This window comes from Patagioenas fasciata, chromosome 7 (genome assembly GCF_037038585.1).
Source record: "Patagioenas fasciata isolate bPatFas1 chromosome 7, bPatFas1.hap1, whole genome shotgun sequence".
NCBI lineage: Eukaryota > Metazoa > Chordata > Aves > Columbiformes > Columbidae > Patagioenas > Patagioenas fasciata.
The window spans coordinates 11188268-11202945 of NC_092526.1; the positions used below are offsets into that span (position 1 = coordinate 11188268).

The window sequence follows — 14678 nt, forward strand, 5'->3', positions numbered from 1 at the left end:
TCTTTTGTGTTGTGAATCCCAAGAATGATTCTTAGTGACCTGTGCAGATGCTGCAAAAACTGCCAAAGTTTACATGGCTATTTGGGACTTCACTCTTCTGTCTCAGAGGGCTCTTCCCATACACTCCACTGCTGAGATTATGCAAGATCCAATCAGTTATTGCTAGGGGTCCAGATATCCATGTTCACCCTTTTCTTGCTTAATTCTGCAACTTTTATATGAACGCAGTTATAATTCAGAGAACTCTACGTGCTCAAGAGCATAGTCTGGAAGAGACTCCAGTGCCACCCACCAACCCTCCCCACTATCACAGGCCATTTTCATATTATTCCATTCATGAACACATCAAACTCAGTTTTAAAACTGGTGAACTGATCAACTTACCATGCTGTGAGGCTGTTAAAGGACCTTACGTGTTTGAAAATCTGGAATCATCTTCTTGCTTGGATGCAAACCAGCATTCACCCTCAAACACTTACAGAGAGCAAGCGCCCTTGTATTTTTGAGGCATAAAAAAGCATTTCCATTCTACTACTTAGTTCTTGAAAAATTTGGTACTCTATTGAATTTTGGTGACCTAAAAAATGTAAGAAGATGGACTGCCTGGGGTCCACATCTTTTCAGAAAGGATGGTCCTTGCACATGCAAGTATCATTTCTCTGCTCAGACAATGAGAGAAATGAATGTAAACTGGAGTGTCAATGAAGTCAGAGAAAAACTTGGCTACTTGAAAGCCAGGATTCCACCAGTTATATCAAGAACGCAGTACGTTTAGTGAAGACAGGCATGAAAAAGTTTGGCTGTGACAGTGTCTCCACCCTCTTAGCTGCTTTTTCTGGATACTCAGAGAATTCAGGATCCAGTAAGATATTCAACCCACTGTCATCCAGTCGGGGAGCAGACTGCTAAGGACCTTAGATCAGTTGTGTAGCCCAAGAGAAGGCAACAGACTACTTGCGGCAGTGAGTTTATGAAGACTGAATGATCTTTGCCTTAAATGTTTATTGAGTACACACAACCAATGAATGAACTGGTGAGCACTACAGTATATTCGTCTATGACTTGGAAATGGGAAGAGAGACTGAAGTGATAAATTACTGGCTGTGCACATTTTGGCCAGCATATTTGACTGTCTAAAGCACTAATGAATCCCTTAATGGTTTTCATTTCTCACAATCCTCCACCAGCAGTAGTTCATTTCAGTCTTGAATGCATCAGGGACTGTAAATCTGTTTGAAACTCTTCACAGTGAAAGACATTAATCATAATGAATGAACTCATCTTAAACAATCTTAAAAATGCATTAAACAAATGATACCAAATTGTGGCCCAAGGATCATCTGCAGCCTTGATGTTAAGGAAAAAATAATCTCTTTCCTTAATGACATACTTCTAGTTGTCATTTAGCATAACATTTAGTTGTGCTAAAAGTCTTCCCATGTCTGGTTCTCTAACTGAAGAACTAATTGTGTGATAATAACAATAGAAAATTTAATGGAAATCACTGCTGCCCTTTGTATAAAAGCACAGGTTGCTGCAGTAAATTACATCAGGCAGGGCTATTCGAGTATCCACATTGTGACACTAATTCTCACTGACTACAGTATAAATGACACCTGTTTGGGCAAGTGGTGAAAAATCTCACCGTACCAGCAGCCATCTGGAATGTTTGCAATTCATAGATACCTGGAATGAAGTAAAGTGTGTCAACATACAATGGTTACTGCTGTAATTATCTGTGTTGCAGATGGATTTAAGAGAAATCCCTTCATATCTTGTACTGCATGCAAAATAACAGGTCATTAATAGCAAGCAGTTCTCAAGGAAAAGCAGATTTATATTCTTCAAAATTAACTATGACATCATGTGAACATTAAACTAAAATGGTGGGATGTCAGAAATTCTTCCTATTGGAAAGGGGTTTTTTTGTTTGTTTTGAACCAACTTCAAGAATTTTGTTGCTTTACTGAAAACTTTAAGGTTAAAGTTATTGCAAACTACTGCCTGACTTTCTTTCTTCGGGGGATTTTTTGTTACAATACTCAGAGAAACAATTTGGTTCAAAGTTCAGTTTCCATTAGTGGTTTAGCCAATGGAACAAGTTCAGTTAATTTTGCCAGTGCTGTGACATCCTTTGGTGGCAGGAGACCCTCTGCACTCAGGGTCAGAGTAGAAACCCCACACCTGCTAGCACTGCTACATCATGGAGTGCACTCATGTTGGTGTTTACCAGCTGGGAGTCAACTGAGGGCTCAACACTGGCCCTATTCGGGTGACAGAAAGGTTTATAGGCACCTAATGTCTGGATAAAGACATGTAAAAGTATGTAAAAGGACAAAGGGCAGCTATTAAGGTCAAGCAGGGCAGACTAAAGCTATATTCTTCCTACTTTTAGGACTACTTGAGGAAAAGGGAGAAGAACAAGCACTGATCCTTAGTGGTATTAGCAGAGCAGGTAGTTGGAACAGTGGAAGAGTGGAGAGACTGCACCACTGATCTTGTTGAGATGCAAGACCTTCGCGCTATACCCTGGGAGCTACATCCCAGGCTGTGGCACTCTGCCAAGGCACAGGTACGACACTGTTCAGCTCACCTGCTCAGAGGTTTTATAGAAGGCCACCGAGGCGTTGACAAGTTTGAGCCTGTCCTCCATCTTCAGCATCAGCTGCTGCCAGTGCAAGGCCACCTTTTCGGCACACTCTCTGATAGCATCAGCGTCATAATGCCCAGCCTGCAGCAACACTTCAGCCTTCTGCTGGACCTGCAGGGCACTCTGGTGTGTCTTCTGTAAGGAAGTGGCATGAAAGAGGGACTGTGTATGGGGGAGGAAAGAGAGGTTGTGTAGATGTGCCAGATGTATGGTAGAAAGGTGAAGCGAGGTGTGAGCATGGAGATGCGAGAAGAGTGAAACATTTTCAGTGAGTTATCTTCAGTTAACAGTTGCTTTCTGCAAAGCATTTTAATTTCAATTATTCACACACATTTAGAACATGTTATTAAAGCTCAGGATCGGCAAGCACTGGCTAAGACAGGTTAGCTACTGGCTAAGGTGGATGAGCTGTTGCCCCTTGGGCCACAACCTGGGATGGGGTTCCCAGTGGCTCCATTTTGACAACCCAGTGCATTCTGCTGTTGTGCTGAGTTTCCACCCAGCCTGCACTGCCGCCCACACAATCTGAAGATATCAAAGCAAACACCAAAGAGTTGGCAAACCACGGGCCTAATCACCCTAATTTGACTCTTGCCAGGCTGTTTGTTGGCATCGGCAGCTTTACTCGTTTGTGTAATTGTCCTGCCCATGGGATACAAAATGTCAACCCCAGATGACATGAAAATGCCTTACTAAATGGCACAAACTATATCACAAATATCAGCCCCTACAAGATATCACAAGCCTTATTAAATGGCACAAACTATATCAGCCCCTACAAGAACTGAAAATTAGTACTCATATGGAAGCTACACCAATGCTACCTTGAAGGGTAGAGCTAGGGGAAGTCAAGCCATTTTCTCTACCATTCCCAAATTAGTAGTCCCTTTATAGGCAGGATTGGATCATCTGCCACATTCCCCAACCTACACCACATCCTCTCAGAGTAACCAAGTGCTGGTTCCACCTTCCTCTGTGGGTTGCTGAGAGGAAGATAGCCCCCAGCCCTTCACAGCCTCCAGAGCAACAGTGTTCAGGCATGGTTTAGTCCCATATTTGATTTTAATCTGCTGAGCAGAAGCCCTAAAATCTCCCAAAGACTCCTCTGTTCTGCATCCCATTTGTAAATGCTGCTGACAAATTCTCATGTGATACTTTTATGATCTAACCCTTGAACCTGGAAAGAAGCTTGAAATCATCTGGTAATACACTGATGAATAATGCAATGTAGAAAAAGCTATTAGCACAAAAAGGATTAATACTTGGCAGAAACATTTAGGAAGACATTCAAGAACAACTGGTTAAATTTAATATCCAGCTGCTTTACTGATGTTAGAGTTGTAATACTTGTTTTGAATAGACTTTAAAGGATTTCAACTGAAAATCAATTCCACATCTAGAATGCCTTTAGAGAACTGTCTGCCCTGTGTGCTTTACTGATCTCTTCCCCATATTGAGCTTTAAACAGTTTAAGTATTTGATCTAGTGTTTTCTCCCTTTGCAAACTTATTTTCCCCTTACTGTGGTGTAACCCTCTTCTCCTTCTGTGATTTGCATTTACCACCAAATACAAAGCACTTCCCCAACAGCAGCAAGCTGTGATAACACAGCCAGGGGGTGTCTCATTCCCAACTGCTGTCTGGTGATCGCTGCCAAGATGTGGTCAGCACAGCTTGGTACCAGCCAGTTCATACAGAATTGATAAAAAACTTCTCCCTGTTCCCTTAGGAGCTGCAACAGCTGCCCTCTCCTCAGTGTGAGTGGAACTGGATCAAAATAGGTCATTAGCTGAGATTTAAGTTCTATACTTACTAGCAACACTATAAGGTGGATTGACTTATTTAAAGTTTACGAGAAGACATAAAGACACCGAAATCAAGCATCTGTTCAAATCTCCATTAAGGAAATATAATTTTCGTAGTTTAAAGTTTGATTTAGTTTTGGTTATTTTCAAATATATATAGATAAATTATTCCACTATTAACCTTTGGCTACATTATGAGTTTAATGATAAGTTGATTTTCTAAAGATTTTATTCCTTCCCTTCCTTCAAGTAAGCAGTGACTGATGCCAAAAGGATAACCTTCTGTACGATCTTCACCTCAGAAGGAAAAACAAAGTCAACTTCATTCGTGTTACCTCTATGGCCAGCTGAAACTGCTCATGCTCTCGCTGGAGCTGCTCAGCTTCAGAGAGGGAGCTTGCATTGACAAGGCTTGCATTCAGCATTGATTCGCCATTCCGGATCCAGCCAAGCACCTGGAAAGAAAGGATGTGCTTATGCAAAGGTTGCTTCAGTACAAAGGTTTATGTAGTCACCCATCAGAAAATGTTTCAGCCTGGCTAACAAAAAGGTACTTTGCCCGCTGTGGCCTCAGGCTGAATCAGTGATCAGAGAGAAATCCCAGGATAAGGACTTAATGACAGAGTTTTAGAGGGCAAAGATCTTACTGAAAAAGTTATTGCTTGAAGAATTAAACTCCTAAAGTATTTACATGGATATTCATATAGCAAAGACCTTTCATTTCCAAGGTTTGACCACAAAAATGAATGTTCCCCTGTGCAAATAACCCAGGGCAAACCCACAAAATGTAATGAGGGAGATTTGAAATTAAACATAAAGATCCTTTTCAAATTTCCAACTGGAATCAGGGACTTTGCAACTCCTTTCTGCTCCACTTGCCTGTGCTTCTTTCACACGAAAGTCAGAGCTTGGGGTGAAGAAAGAGAAGACACAGTTGATTTTATCTGACACAGAGTTAAGATGCAGTGGAGTTTCCACCTATATGCAGAGCTAGGAAGAAATCCCAGGTCTTGCATTTTATATATAGTCAAGAGCCTTTACTTCAGGGATATTCAGATCACTTGTAGACATGCAACCCATGCTGTAATGACTACAAAATCAAATCATAAGTATACATAATTAATCTATCAAGTTGTATTTATCCATTTAAGTAGCAACATTTTCTCCAATTTTAAGACACCTGTTTGGAAAATTAGCATCCAGAACACACATGCAAGTTCTTTGCTCTGCTGCCTCAAAGCCTATTTTCTACCTGTGTGGGTGTCAAATTATTCCAATAAAGCTAGAAAGTTGCTGAATTCAGTTCACAGATGGACAGGAAATCCTGACTGTCCAATCACTGCTCTAAATTTAGCTTGTGATTTACAAAGCTCCACAATTGACTTTGCTGCGATATTCTATACAGTATTTTCCCTTTTGTGCCATCATTTTCACCAAGTGATTCATTAAATTGTCTGAAAGAAATAGGGATTTTCTGTTGTTCTGGTTTTTATCCCTACATCATGTATCACCCTAGTAACAGTCATTCAGTTCTCTGTAGGGTAGGAAAATGAGTTTTCCCTAGGAGAAAGAAAGGGAAGCCATCTACACATGTAGCTGACCCTAATTTGTAGAAAATTACATTCTGCTCAATACAACAGTGTGGAAGATTTCATTTGCCAGCTTTCTCTCTTTCATCAGCAGGTGTTATTGTTCCTGTGGGAAATGCAACAAAGATTTAAAGGAAAAGAAATCAGGTTATCATATGGCAATCATTTTGGCTGGCATTTCCTATAATCCATCAGACAAGAAAGCTACATGATTACCTACTACATGGTACCAAAAGCTGAAGTTAACTGAAGGATCAATATGTCTGGGAAAGACTTGAAGTGAGGACATCATAAAGCAAGACATGCTTTCACATTTTATATACTGTGATATATCCCAGTTTGGGTCATTTAGAGTATAGGAAATACTAATTATGTATGCTAAAAATGCAGCAGCCTTTTAAAAAAAAAAAAAAACAACCCACCAACAATACAACCAGGCCATGACAAGGTCTTCTTGGGAACAGCTTTAATTTGAGCTGCCACCTCGAGTTGTTCCCCTCCCGCCTTCCCATGAATTGGGGGTTCAGGCCCAGGGAGCACTCAAGCACGAGAAAATTTTGCTTGAAAGAATGTAAATAATGACCCCATTCTGCTTCCAAAAGTCTTACACTTATTTGGGATTGTATCATTTGAGATTCCATCAGCTTTTTCCATAGTACTCCTATTCTCTGAAGTTTTTTTCCTCCTCTTCTTGTGTGTGTGTGTGTGTGTGTGTGTGTAGATTACACACAGTAAGAAAAAAATTCAGTTGTATAACCAAACTTAGGTCTAAGTGCTAAACCCAGTCACCTGCAAGACTTTTCATTGTGCCACAGGTTTGGGAGAGAGTATTTACACATTTGAATCTCTTTACAAGGCCTGCTCACAAATAGACTCTTACTTATGTGGTGCTTAATACTTTTTTCATTAAATTACGTATAGAAGCTGCTAATACAGCACCAAGACATTCCTCTGATCATTTCCTGCATTAATAGAATCACCATTAGCTAGCAATGTGCAGACAGGCCAACAGCAAAAGATGGCTTTCAACAGACATTTCCTACAAATTACAGATTTTATCAACTCTGTAAGAGCAGTGATTAAATAATTCTGGAGTTAAATAAATCTCCAAAGACTCTCATAAACACCTAATCTTTTTTATAATGGAGAAGCAGATGCATATTGACTGACACAACCACCAGCAAGGACACCTTCTGTTAATTTTAATCAAATTCAAAACTGCCCCAGGTTTCCAGGAGCTCTGTAGCATTAGATTGGGAAAAAACCCAAATATATTAAGTGTTTCTCAAATGACTACTTCCCATCATCCTGTGGGCATATTCACCTAGAAGCAAATCTAATGCCAAACAGCAGAAGTGGATGGCCTGGATAACAGGCACATGAAAAGCAACAAATACACTTCAAAACAACCTGGAACATCAGTGTAGTGGGACACTGTGAGGATAACTGAATGTAAATCAGGTCAAGCTCAACAGTTATAAAAAAAAATAAATAAATAAAACATACAAAGATAAAATAATGGGATAGGGAAGCCAAACAGCTGCAAGCACAGAATTAGAGAGTTTGTTTTTTAAACTGATCTCCACAAATCTACTCTGCTATTATTTTTATGTAAGCAGTCAAGCTCTGCAGTTTCTTTTGGAAATGAGTGGGATCAAAATGAGGGGAAATCAGTCTTGGGCAGGATCTTTCTTAATAAAGAAGAGCTTGTGAATCACTGATCTAGACTATTTCCACTCTACGGCAGTTGACAGAACATCTCATTTGGAATTGTTTCGCTTTAATGGCCTAAAACTTCGATTCATTGTCTTGGCATTCAAACCCTTGGTGCATATGATATAAAGCAGAAATCCCTGGTAAATGAGACTTAAACAGAGACAGTTAAAGAGTTTGTGTTTCCATGAGCCATTATATCAAAATGCAAACACATGTACATGTAGCAGCCTGGACCAATTTTACTATGTCAGCAGAACTTAACCACAGCTACAGTACGTGTCTTGCAGCAACCACATCTCAACTGATTCATAAGAGTGAGAGCAATTTTCTAATGAGATCATCCTTTGTCTCAGACAGACTAAAATGAAAGTGAAGGAAAACTGGACTGGGCTGCTGATTAACTACCAAGTAAAACCAGTGTATTTCCCAGCTTCCCTAAATGGCTTGGAATATGACTCATCTGCAGGAAATCAGACAGATAGGGCATAGACATATTTTAGCTTGTGTCTTTCTAAGGGAAACTGTAGCTGTGGTAATTTATAGGTTAATAAGCAAAGGAGTCCTTAGTATTCAGCTGAACAAATAAAATGATTCTGCACTATGGGTTTGCTGAAAGGTCACACAGTAATGAAGGCTTTGATGGTCCCAAGCTCCATTAAGGAAATCCTAATTCAAGGCAGCTGTACTCCTCTCACAGTAAGTATTCGACAGTTCTGTTCTAAAACCATTTCCTTTGGTTAGATTTTGGTTTGTAAAATAGTTAAGGCCCAGCAGATACTAGATAATTAGGCAAGTAACACCAGGTACCTGCAGAGAGTGCTGCACTGCTGCTGTACGGCTCCAGGAGCAGCCACAGGGCTGAGCAACCAGCCCTTTGTCCTGGTCAAGTGGGTCAGTGATGCTTGGTCAGACAGCCATAACCCGTGCTTTTAGCATTTCTGCTACATATATTACTTCTCTCTATTTTCTGTTCTAAGTTCAAATGACTCTATTTCATCATAGATCTACTGCACAAAACTCCAAGCTTAGCTAAGTTGTGTGTAAGAAACTTTGGGAATGTATGGAAAAAAGGATACACTTCGTAATCAGATTAAGGTGGTGATTATGAATATCAGAATCTCTTTCTCAGGAGAAAACCAAAGCATTTTATAGAGCTGTGCAGCTTCCTGAGAAGTTGGCCTTCAATTATCACAAATGCAAAATGACTATGTTTTCAAATTAAAATTTTAGGAGAGTTCTGTGCTATTTTCATTTAAGATTCCAAAATATTCACATTAAAGGGGACTCTGAAAGAAAATGTATGAGCTGATGTTGGTGCTGCATATTCTAGCTCAAGAGTTGTCTGAGAATGAAGGACTTGTCGTCAGCAATGATAAAACAATTCAGATAAAACATCATTCAAATATTCACGTTTGAAAAAAGAATAACTATTATCGTGTACTGAGCACTCAGTGTATATATACACATATATATACATATATATTTAGTAAACAAAGAAGCAAATATTTTTTCATGAACACCTTGAGGTATTTGGAAAAAAACCCACAACCAAACAAAAACCCCAAACCCAAAACAAAACAAACCAACACAACCCTCCCCATTTGTACTAATCAATGGAAGTCTGAATATCCCAGATGTCTGTAAAAGTGTTCCTGGTTTTTCTAATGAAACCAAGACCATTCCATTCAAATCCAGGTATACATTGAAGTGTGAAGCCACCTATGGATTAGTGAGAAGGAAGCAAAGTGTTATCCTGTGTAGCAAAGGAAAACAAAGAAATGTGAGGCATCCAAACTAAATATCAGGGGAAACCTAGGGAAGCAGAACAGGACTGCCTACACTACAATGAAATCTGGAAGAAAGGCAATGTAACATTACTAAGGTGGCTAAACAAGTCCTACGATCTAGAGACCACAGACAGAATTTTTTGTCTCACCCAGAGGTTTAAGGCTCCTGCAGGTCAACAGACGTGTAGCAATAAACAAAAAGGTGAAACTACTGTAATGTCATACTTAGACCTCACAGCTCAGTTATCTTTTGCTTTGGGTCAGTTCTCCAGAATAGCTTAAGTGTAGATCCCAAATTAAATAATTATAATCCCAGAACACATGGAGTTTGAAGTATCTTCTCCAGTCAAAAATTTAAAGAGTCAGTTCTGCACAGATTTCTCATAACAATTCTTGAAGCCAAATATACGCACATGAGAGGGAACAGAGCTGTTTGTTATTTCTAAAGGGTCATGCTGCAATCTGTCAGCAAATCAAGTACTGTTAAGGAAAGGGGGATTAAGATTGTCCACCTAGAGGTATGTGACTTGGCAGAAGCTGTTTTAAGAGTTTGCATGTATGTAATGGCTGGAAACCCAATTAAGACCCTTAAATGCAGTTAAAATCTCTCACCTGTTTGACCTCAGCCTGTAGGTGCCGGAGCTGTAGGCACTGCTCTAATCTCTTGTGAGTTTGGTCAGCATTAAGCTCCAGCTCATGCTGTTTCTCATGAAGGAATTCCAGCAGTTCTTGAACCTGTGTCGCAAGATCAATGTCTTTTTCACAGATCAGCTCAATGCCTGCAACATGCAGAGAGATGGATCATTGCACTTATTTGAAATGTCAGTTGTTGCACAAATGTAAGCATTAAAATTTTTTGCCACCCAACATATTGATTTGCAACTCTGAGTAATTCTTTCCAATTAAACTATCTCATATCTAATATTTGACTTTCCCAGTTTTCTATTCTGCATCACTACATTTTTCTACAAGAAGTGTTTCTCTGGTGATCGTGGCCCATCTCACCCATCAGCATTTGGCCAGTAGGACACGATTTAATCACAGACATGCTCAAAAACTTGCATGAACATCTAATAAAAAAAAGACAGAAGAAAGCCTCCCTATCTTACAATCTTACAGTAGTTCATTAACATACACTTTAGAAATGTATGTTGGAAAGAACTCAGGAGAGATAAAAGATAAGGAATAAAAGAGAAAAGTGAAATAAAAGAAGCAAACTGTAGTCACCAGACCTACAGTAGGGTGACAAGTGTATAGAACTCCACAAAAGTTTTTTCCATCTGGCTACTTTATAGGATCATTAGCAACAATTTAGTTTAAACCAACCTATAGTTTATTCAGAATCGTTTCACACCCTGGCTTTCACCCCGTCCTCAGGTACCAGACAGAAAAGGTGCCTTAGTACCACGTTGCCCACCGCTTACATCCTGCAGGAAACTGACAAACCCCTGAACGACCTGGCCTGATTTTATAGCTGACCCTGACTTGATCAGGAGGTTGAAATAGAGACCTCCTGAGTCCCTTCCTACCTCCTGAATTTTCTTATTACCCTTTGAGCCTTGTGTGCAGTGGTTACATGCAATCCAGTGCGGAGCTTCACATCTTCCTTCTTCATGACACTGGTGTGATAGCATTGCTGGGTACATTACCAGTGCAATTGTGAAAATTTGGCCTGAAGGAAATATGACGTCATCCCCTGTTACTGTGATCCCTGTGATTATAAACTAATAAAGACATGACTCTTCCTTTATTGAGATCTACTGGAATTTTGCCATTGACCTCAAAACAGGGAGGATCAGGAACTTAACATAAAAATAATCAGATTGCAGTAATGCTGAGAAAAGACTACACTTTCCTCCAAAGCCATTTTATTTCATTTAATGGAATAATAGGACGTTAAAAAATAAATGTGTTAATTAGAAGCTGCTGTGCAAAAGACTTGGACACTATTTTTAAAACCCATTTAGAAAGATGTCTCTTATTCCCCCTTTACCCTCTGCAGAAACTTGTGATTTTCATTCTCTCTCACAGTGATATCTACAGAGGACAGTACACAAAATGAATATGACCTTATGATAGACTCTATCCTCTTTTTCTGGTTTGTGGTTTTACCAGAAAAACCACATGAGAATGCAAGTGATTGGCTTATTCCCTTTCCCAGCCAAAACAAAACAATTTCTTCATTACCAAATAAAGTGGAATGGCCCCTGGCTTCCCATTTAAAACTGGACATTTAATATATGTTTCTATTCTTGGGAGTGAAGTTCCTTTCTATTGCCAGACACCAAGTATTGTTGCTACAATTAGCCTGCATATGGTTCTGTATACTCAGGACATGATGGCTTTTTGTATGCTTGACTTCACTACACCTATTTGATATTAAACGCAGAGTTTTTTCTCCATGCATACTCAGCTGGCATGGTTCTGATTGTGCAAACTCATCAGCATCAACCAGTGAATTGCCTGGGATGCTATTCAAGGGCAGTCTGTGCTCCCTACGATGAATGATCTGCCCTTTCTTTCTTGTCATACGTCACGCAGATTTATTCTACAGTGCATGCTGTGAGAGCACTGATTCTTCTCAAAGATTGGTTTGCAAAATAGAAAGCCTTGTTTTAAGAATAATTTCACACATGTTATCTTTACATTGTGTTTTGATAGATAGAGAAGCACAGCTGATTTGCTGATAAACCAAACTTGATAGCCATTTTTTTCTAATGTCCCAACCAGCGTAGAAGATACCAAGTAAAGGATAATGAACTGAAAATATTTTTTAAAAATTATCACAGAAAAGAGTACTGAGCCACACTAACTGGCATCCTACAAAACATACTTTAGTTACACCTGAGTAATACCTGTGAGTATTGTTTTTTGATCTGTACAACGCTGTTTTGAAACTGCTTGGAAGCTGTTCTTAGGCTGAAGTAGTAAAAGCCTGTGGCAAGAAAGTTTAGTATCCTCTTTCTTGCAATATAAACTATAGTTTTAGGTAACTATAAGTAACATCACAAACAAAATGAAATAGCTTTGCATTTCCCTTTTGAGCAATGCAATGCTGGGAAAATAAGTGAATGGTAGCTTGACAACTAGCAAACAAAAGGGCTTTGAATTTTCCACATAACAGGTAAGACTGAGTAAATTTCCCCAACATCAGCTTTGCAGTGTATTTCAGGCTTCACTTAGACAAATTGCTTGTAAAACATGAACAGGTAGCTCTGTAAACCATGAGTGACTCCTAACTGTGGTGCTCATTACAACAATGGTGCTGACAATGCAAATGGACTTCAATAATCAGAGAAAATTGTGCAATCAATTAATTACAGTATAATTAGTTTTAGTACCTAAGAGCAGAATGACTAAGGTGTGTATACCAATTAAATACATGAAGGCATCATCACTGCAGCCCAGGTCAAGATGTTAAATCGCTGCTGAATTATGGTCCTAAACTTTACATAAGAAAGGGATTTCTCAGGAATGTCTGAGGTGCCATTTTTGGAAACATCAGGTCCTTTCAATATATCAAGTTAGACACCCAAGAATCAACAACTATTTTTGAGAATATTTGCCCACACCTTTAGGTTTGCTATCAGTAGTAGAGCTACAATCAAATTGGAAAAATGGAAGATAGGTTCATTGAAATAAAAAAGTGCTTGCTCATTAAAAAAAGTCCAGTCTTCTTGAGAACACTGTTATAATATTTTCTAAATGCAAATATGTTTCCTGAAGGACATACATGAAGACAATTTGAAAGTACCACAAAATTTCAGAAAACACAACCTGACTTCCAGGATCTTACATATTCCCTACTAAAAACAAACATTTATTTGAAGAGTAATTATTCTGATGGTGATCCAAACCAGGCTCACCCATATCTGCTGGAGTAGTGGAATAAATGGAAGGAACATAGTTCTGAGCTGTGTGGAGGTTTGAAGTACAGGACTTACACAGATTGCTCACAGGACCACTGTATTTCTTGTACCAGCATGACAATGTTCCCAGGGATTTCCAGACATTCCACAGCCTGGTAAGAATCACTGCTCCAGATCCGCATCAGACATGCAAATATCATGGGCAAATGTCTGAAACCTTCTTCTTCTACCTGCACAAGGTTTCTAAGTGAAAAAGGCATCATGCGTGCAAAAACCTGGATGCAATTTTATCTGACAAACTTACTAGTTTAAAGACCTCCAAGCCAAACACCAGAGTAGTACAAATTGAATCAGTTCCCTGAGTGACATGATAAAAAGAATAAAGCTCAAAGAGAATTATAGGCAAGAGAAGAAACTAAGTCAATTAAGAGTGGCTGGTTGGGTAGAATATCCCTGAAGAATCACATTTTTTCTGGTTCTATCTTCTATGGCTACAGCTTAGTATTGAGTGTAGCAGCGGTGACACTGTGCAATAGGAAGCAGCAATAGCAGCTGATTTCCCAGAACCCCTGCAAGTTTGCAGCTCTGGCAGCAAGAGGAATCACCCCTTAACTTCTGCACTGAATGACTATGATATAGGATTCAGAAAGAGAGAGTAAAATTAAATGAATTTTTTATGGAGTATAACGGTCCTTTATTGAAATAAGAAACAGTAGGCTGCCTAGAGCAATTTTTCTCCCTCATTTTGCCATTCTCTCAGCATTTAGCATTCTGTGCATGGTAGACATGACCATTACCTTTGATTAACTACAGTTACATCCCCATGAGGCTTCTGCTTCCTTGCCTTTGGGAGCAATGGATTTTTATTGTGTAGGCTTTGTACAAAGTGATCTTAGATAATGTTATAAAAACATTTTAAAAGTCACTTCATTTAGCTGGTAATCTTTTGTCTGCAATCCAAACAAAGTTGTTTCTAACTTCTTGACACAGTTTAAAAAAAAATATTATTTTTTTTCCCCTAAAAATCAGTCACTGAGACTCCTGACTGTGCTCTGTTCTCAGCATATTCTTTACTCTCCATTAATTCCTACTCATATCAAGATTCTTTCAGGATGAAACAAACAAATTAACAAACAAAAAAACCCCGCACAAAAACCCAACCAACCAAAAAAAGCAAGCATCCTAACTGATGTATTAGGACACCTTTTCTATCCCAGAAAGCACAGGAGCTGAAGCACAGGACCAGGCACAGTGTGGGCAGAT

General features: G+C 39.2%; 1 protein-coding gene across 9 annotated transcripts in view; it reads right to left on the bottom strand.

The window, feature by feature from the left end:
- The window catches only part of KALRN (kalirin RhoGEF kinase), a 505770-nt gene that overhangs the window by 164746 nt on the left and 326346 nt on the right, over positions 1–14678 (bottom strand). For 8 of the 9 annotated variants that reach the window (XM_071810806.1, XM_071810810.1, XM_071810805.1 and 5 more), the window contains exons 16-18: positions 10159–10325; positions 4790–4909; positions 2594–2812 (exon numbers count right to left, since the gene is read on the bottom strand). In XM_071810806.1, coding sequence (XP_071666907.1) covers positions 2594–2812; positions 4790–4909; positions 10159–10325 — 506 coding nt within the window. The remainder of the gene's footprint in view (positions 1–2593; positions 2813–4789; positions 4910–10158; positions 10326–14678) is intronic. The other variant, XM_065841448.2, reaches the window with a different exon arrangement.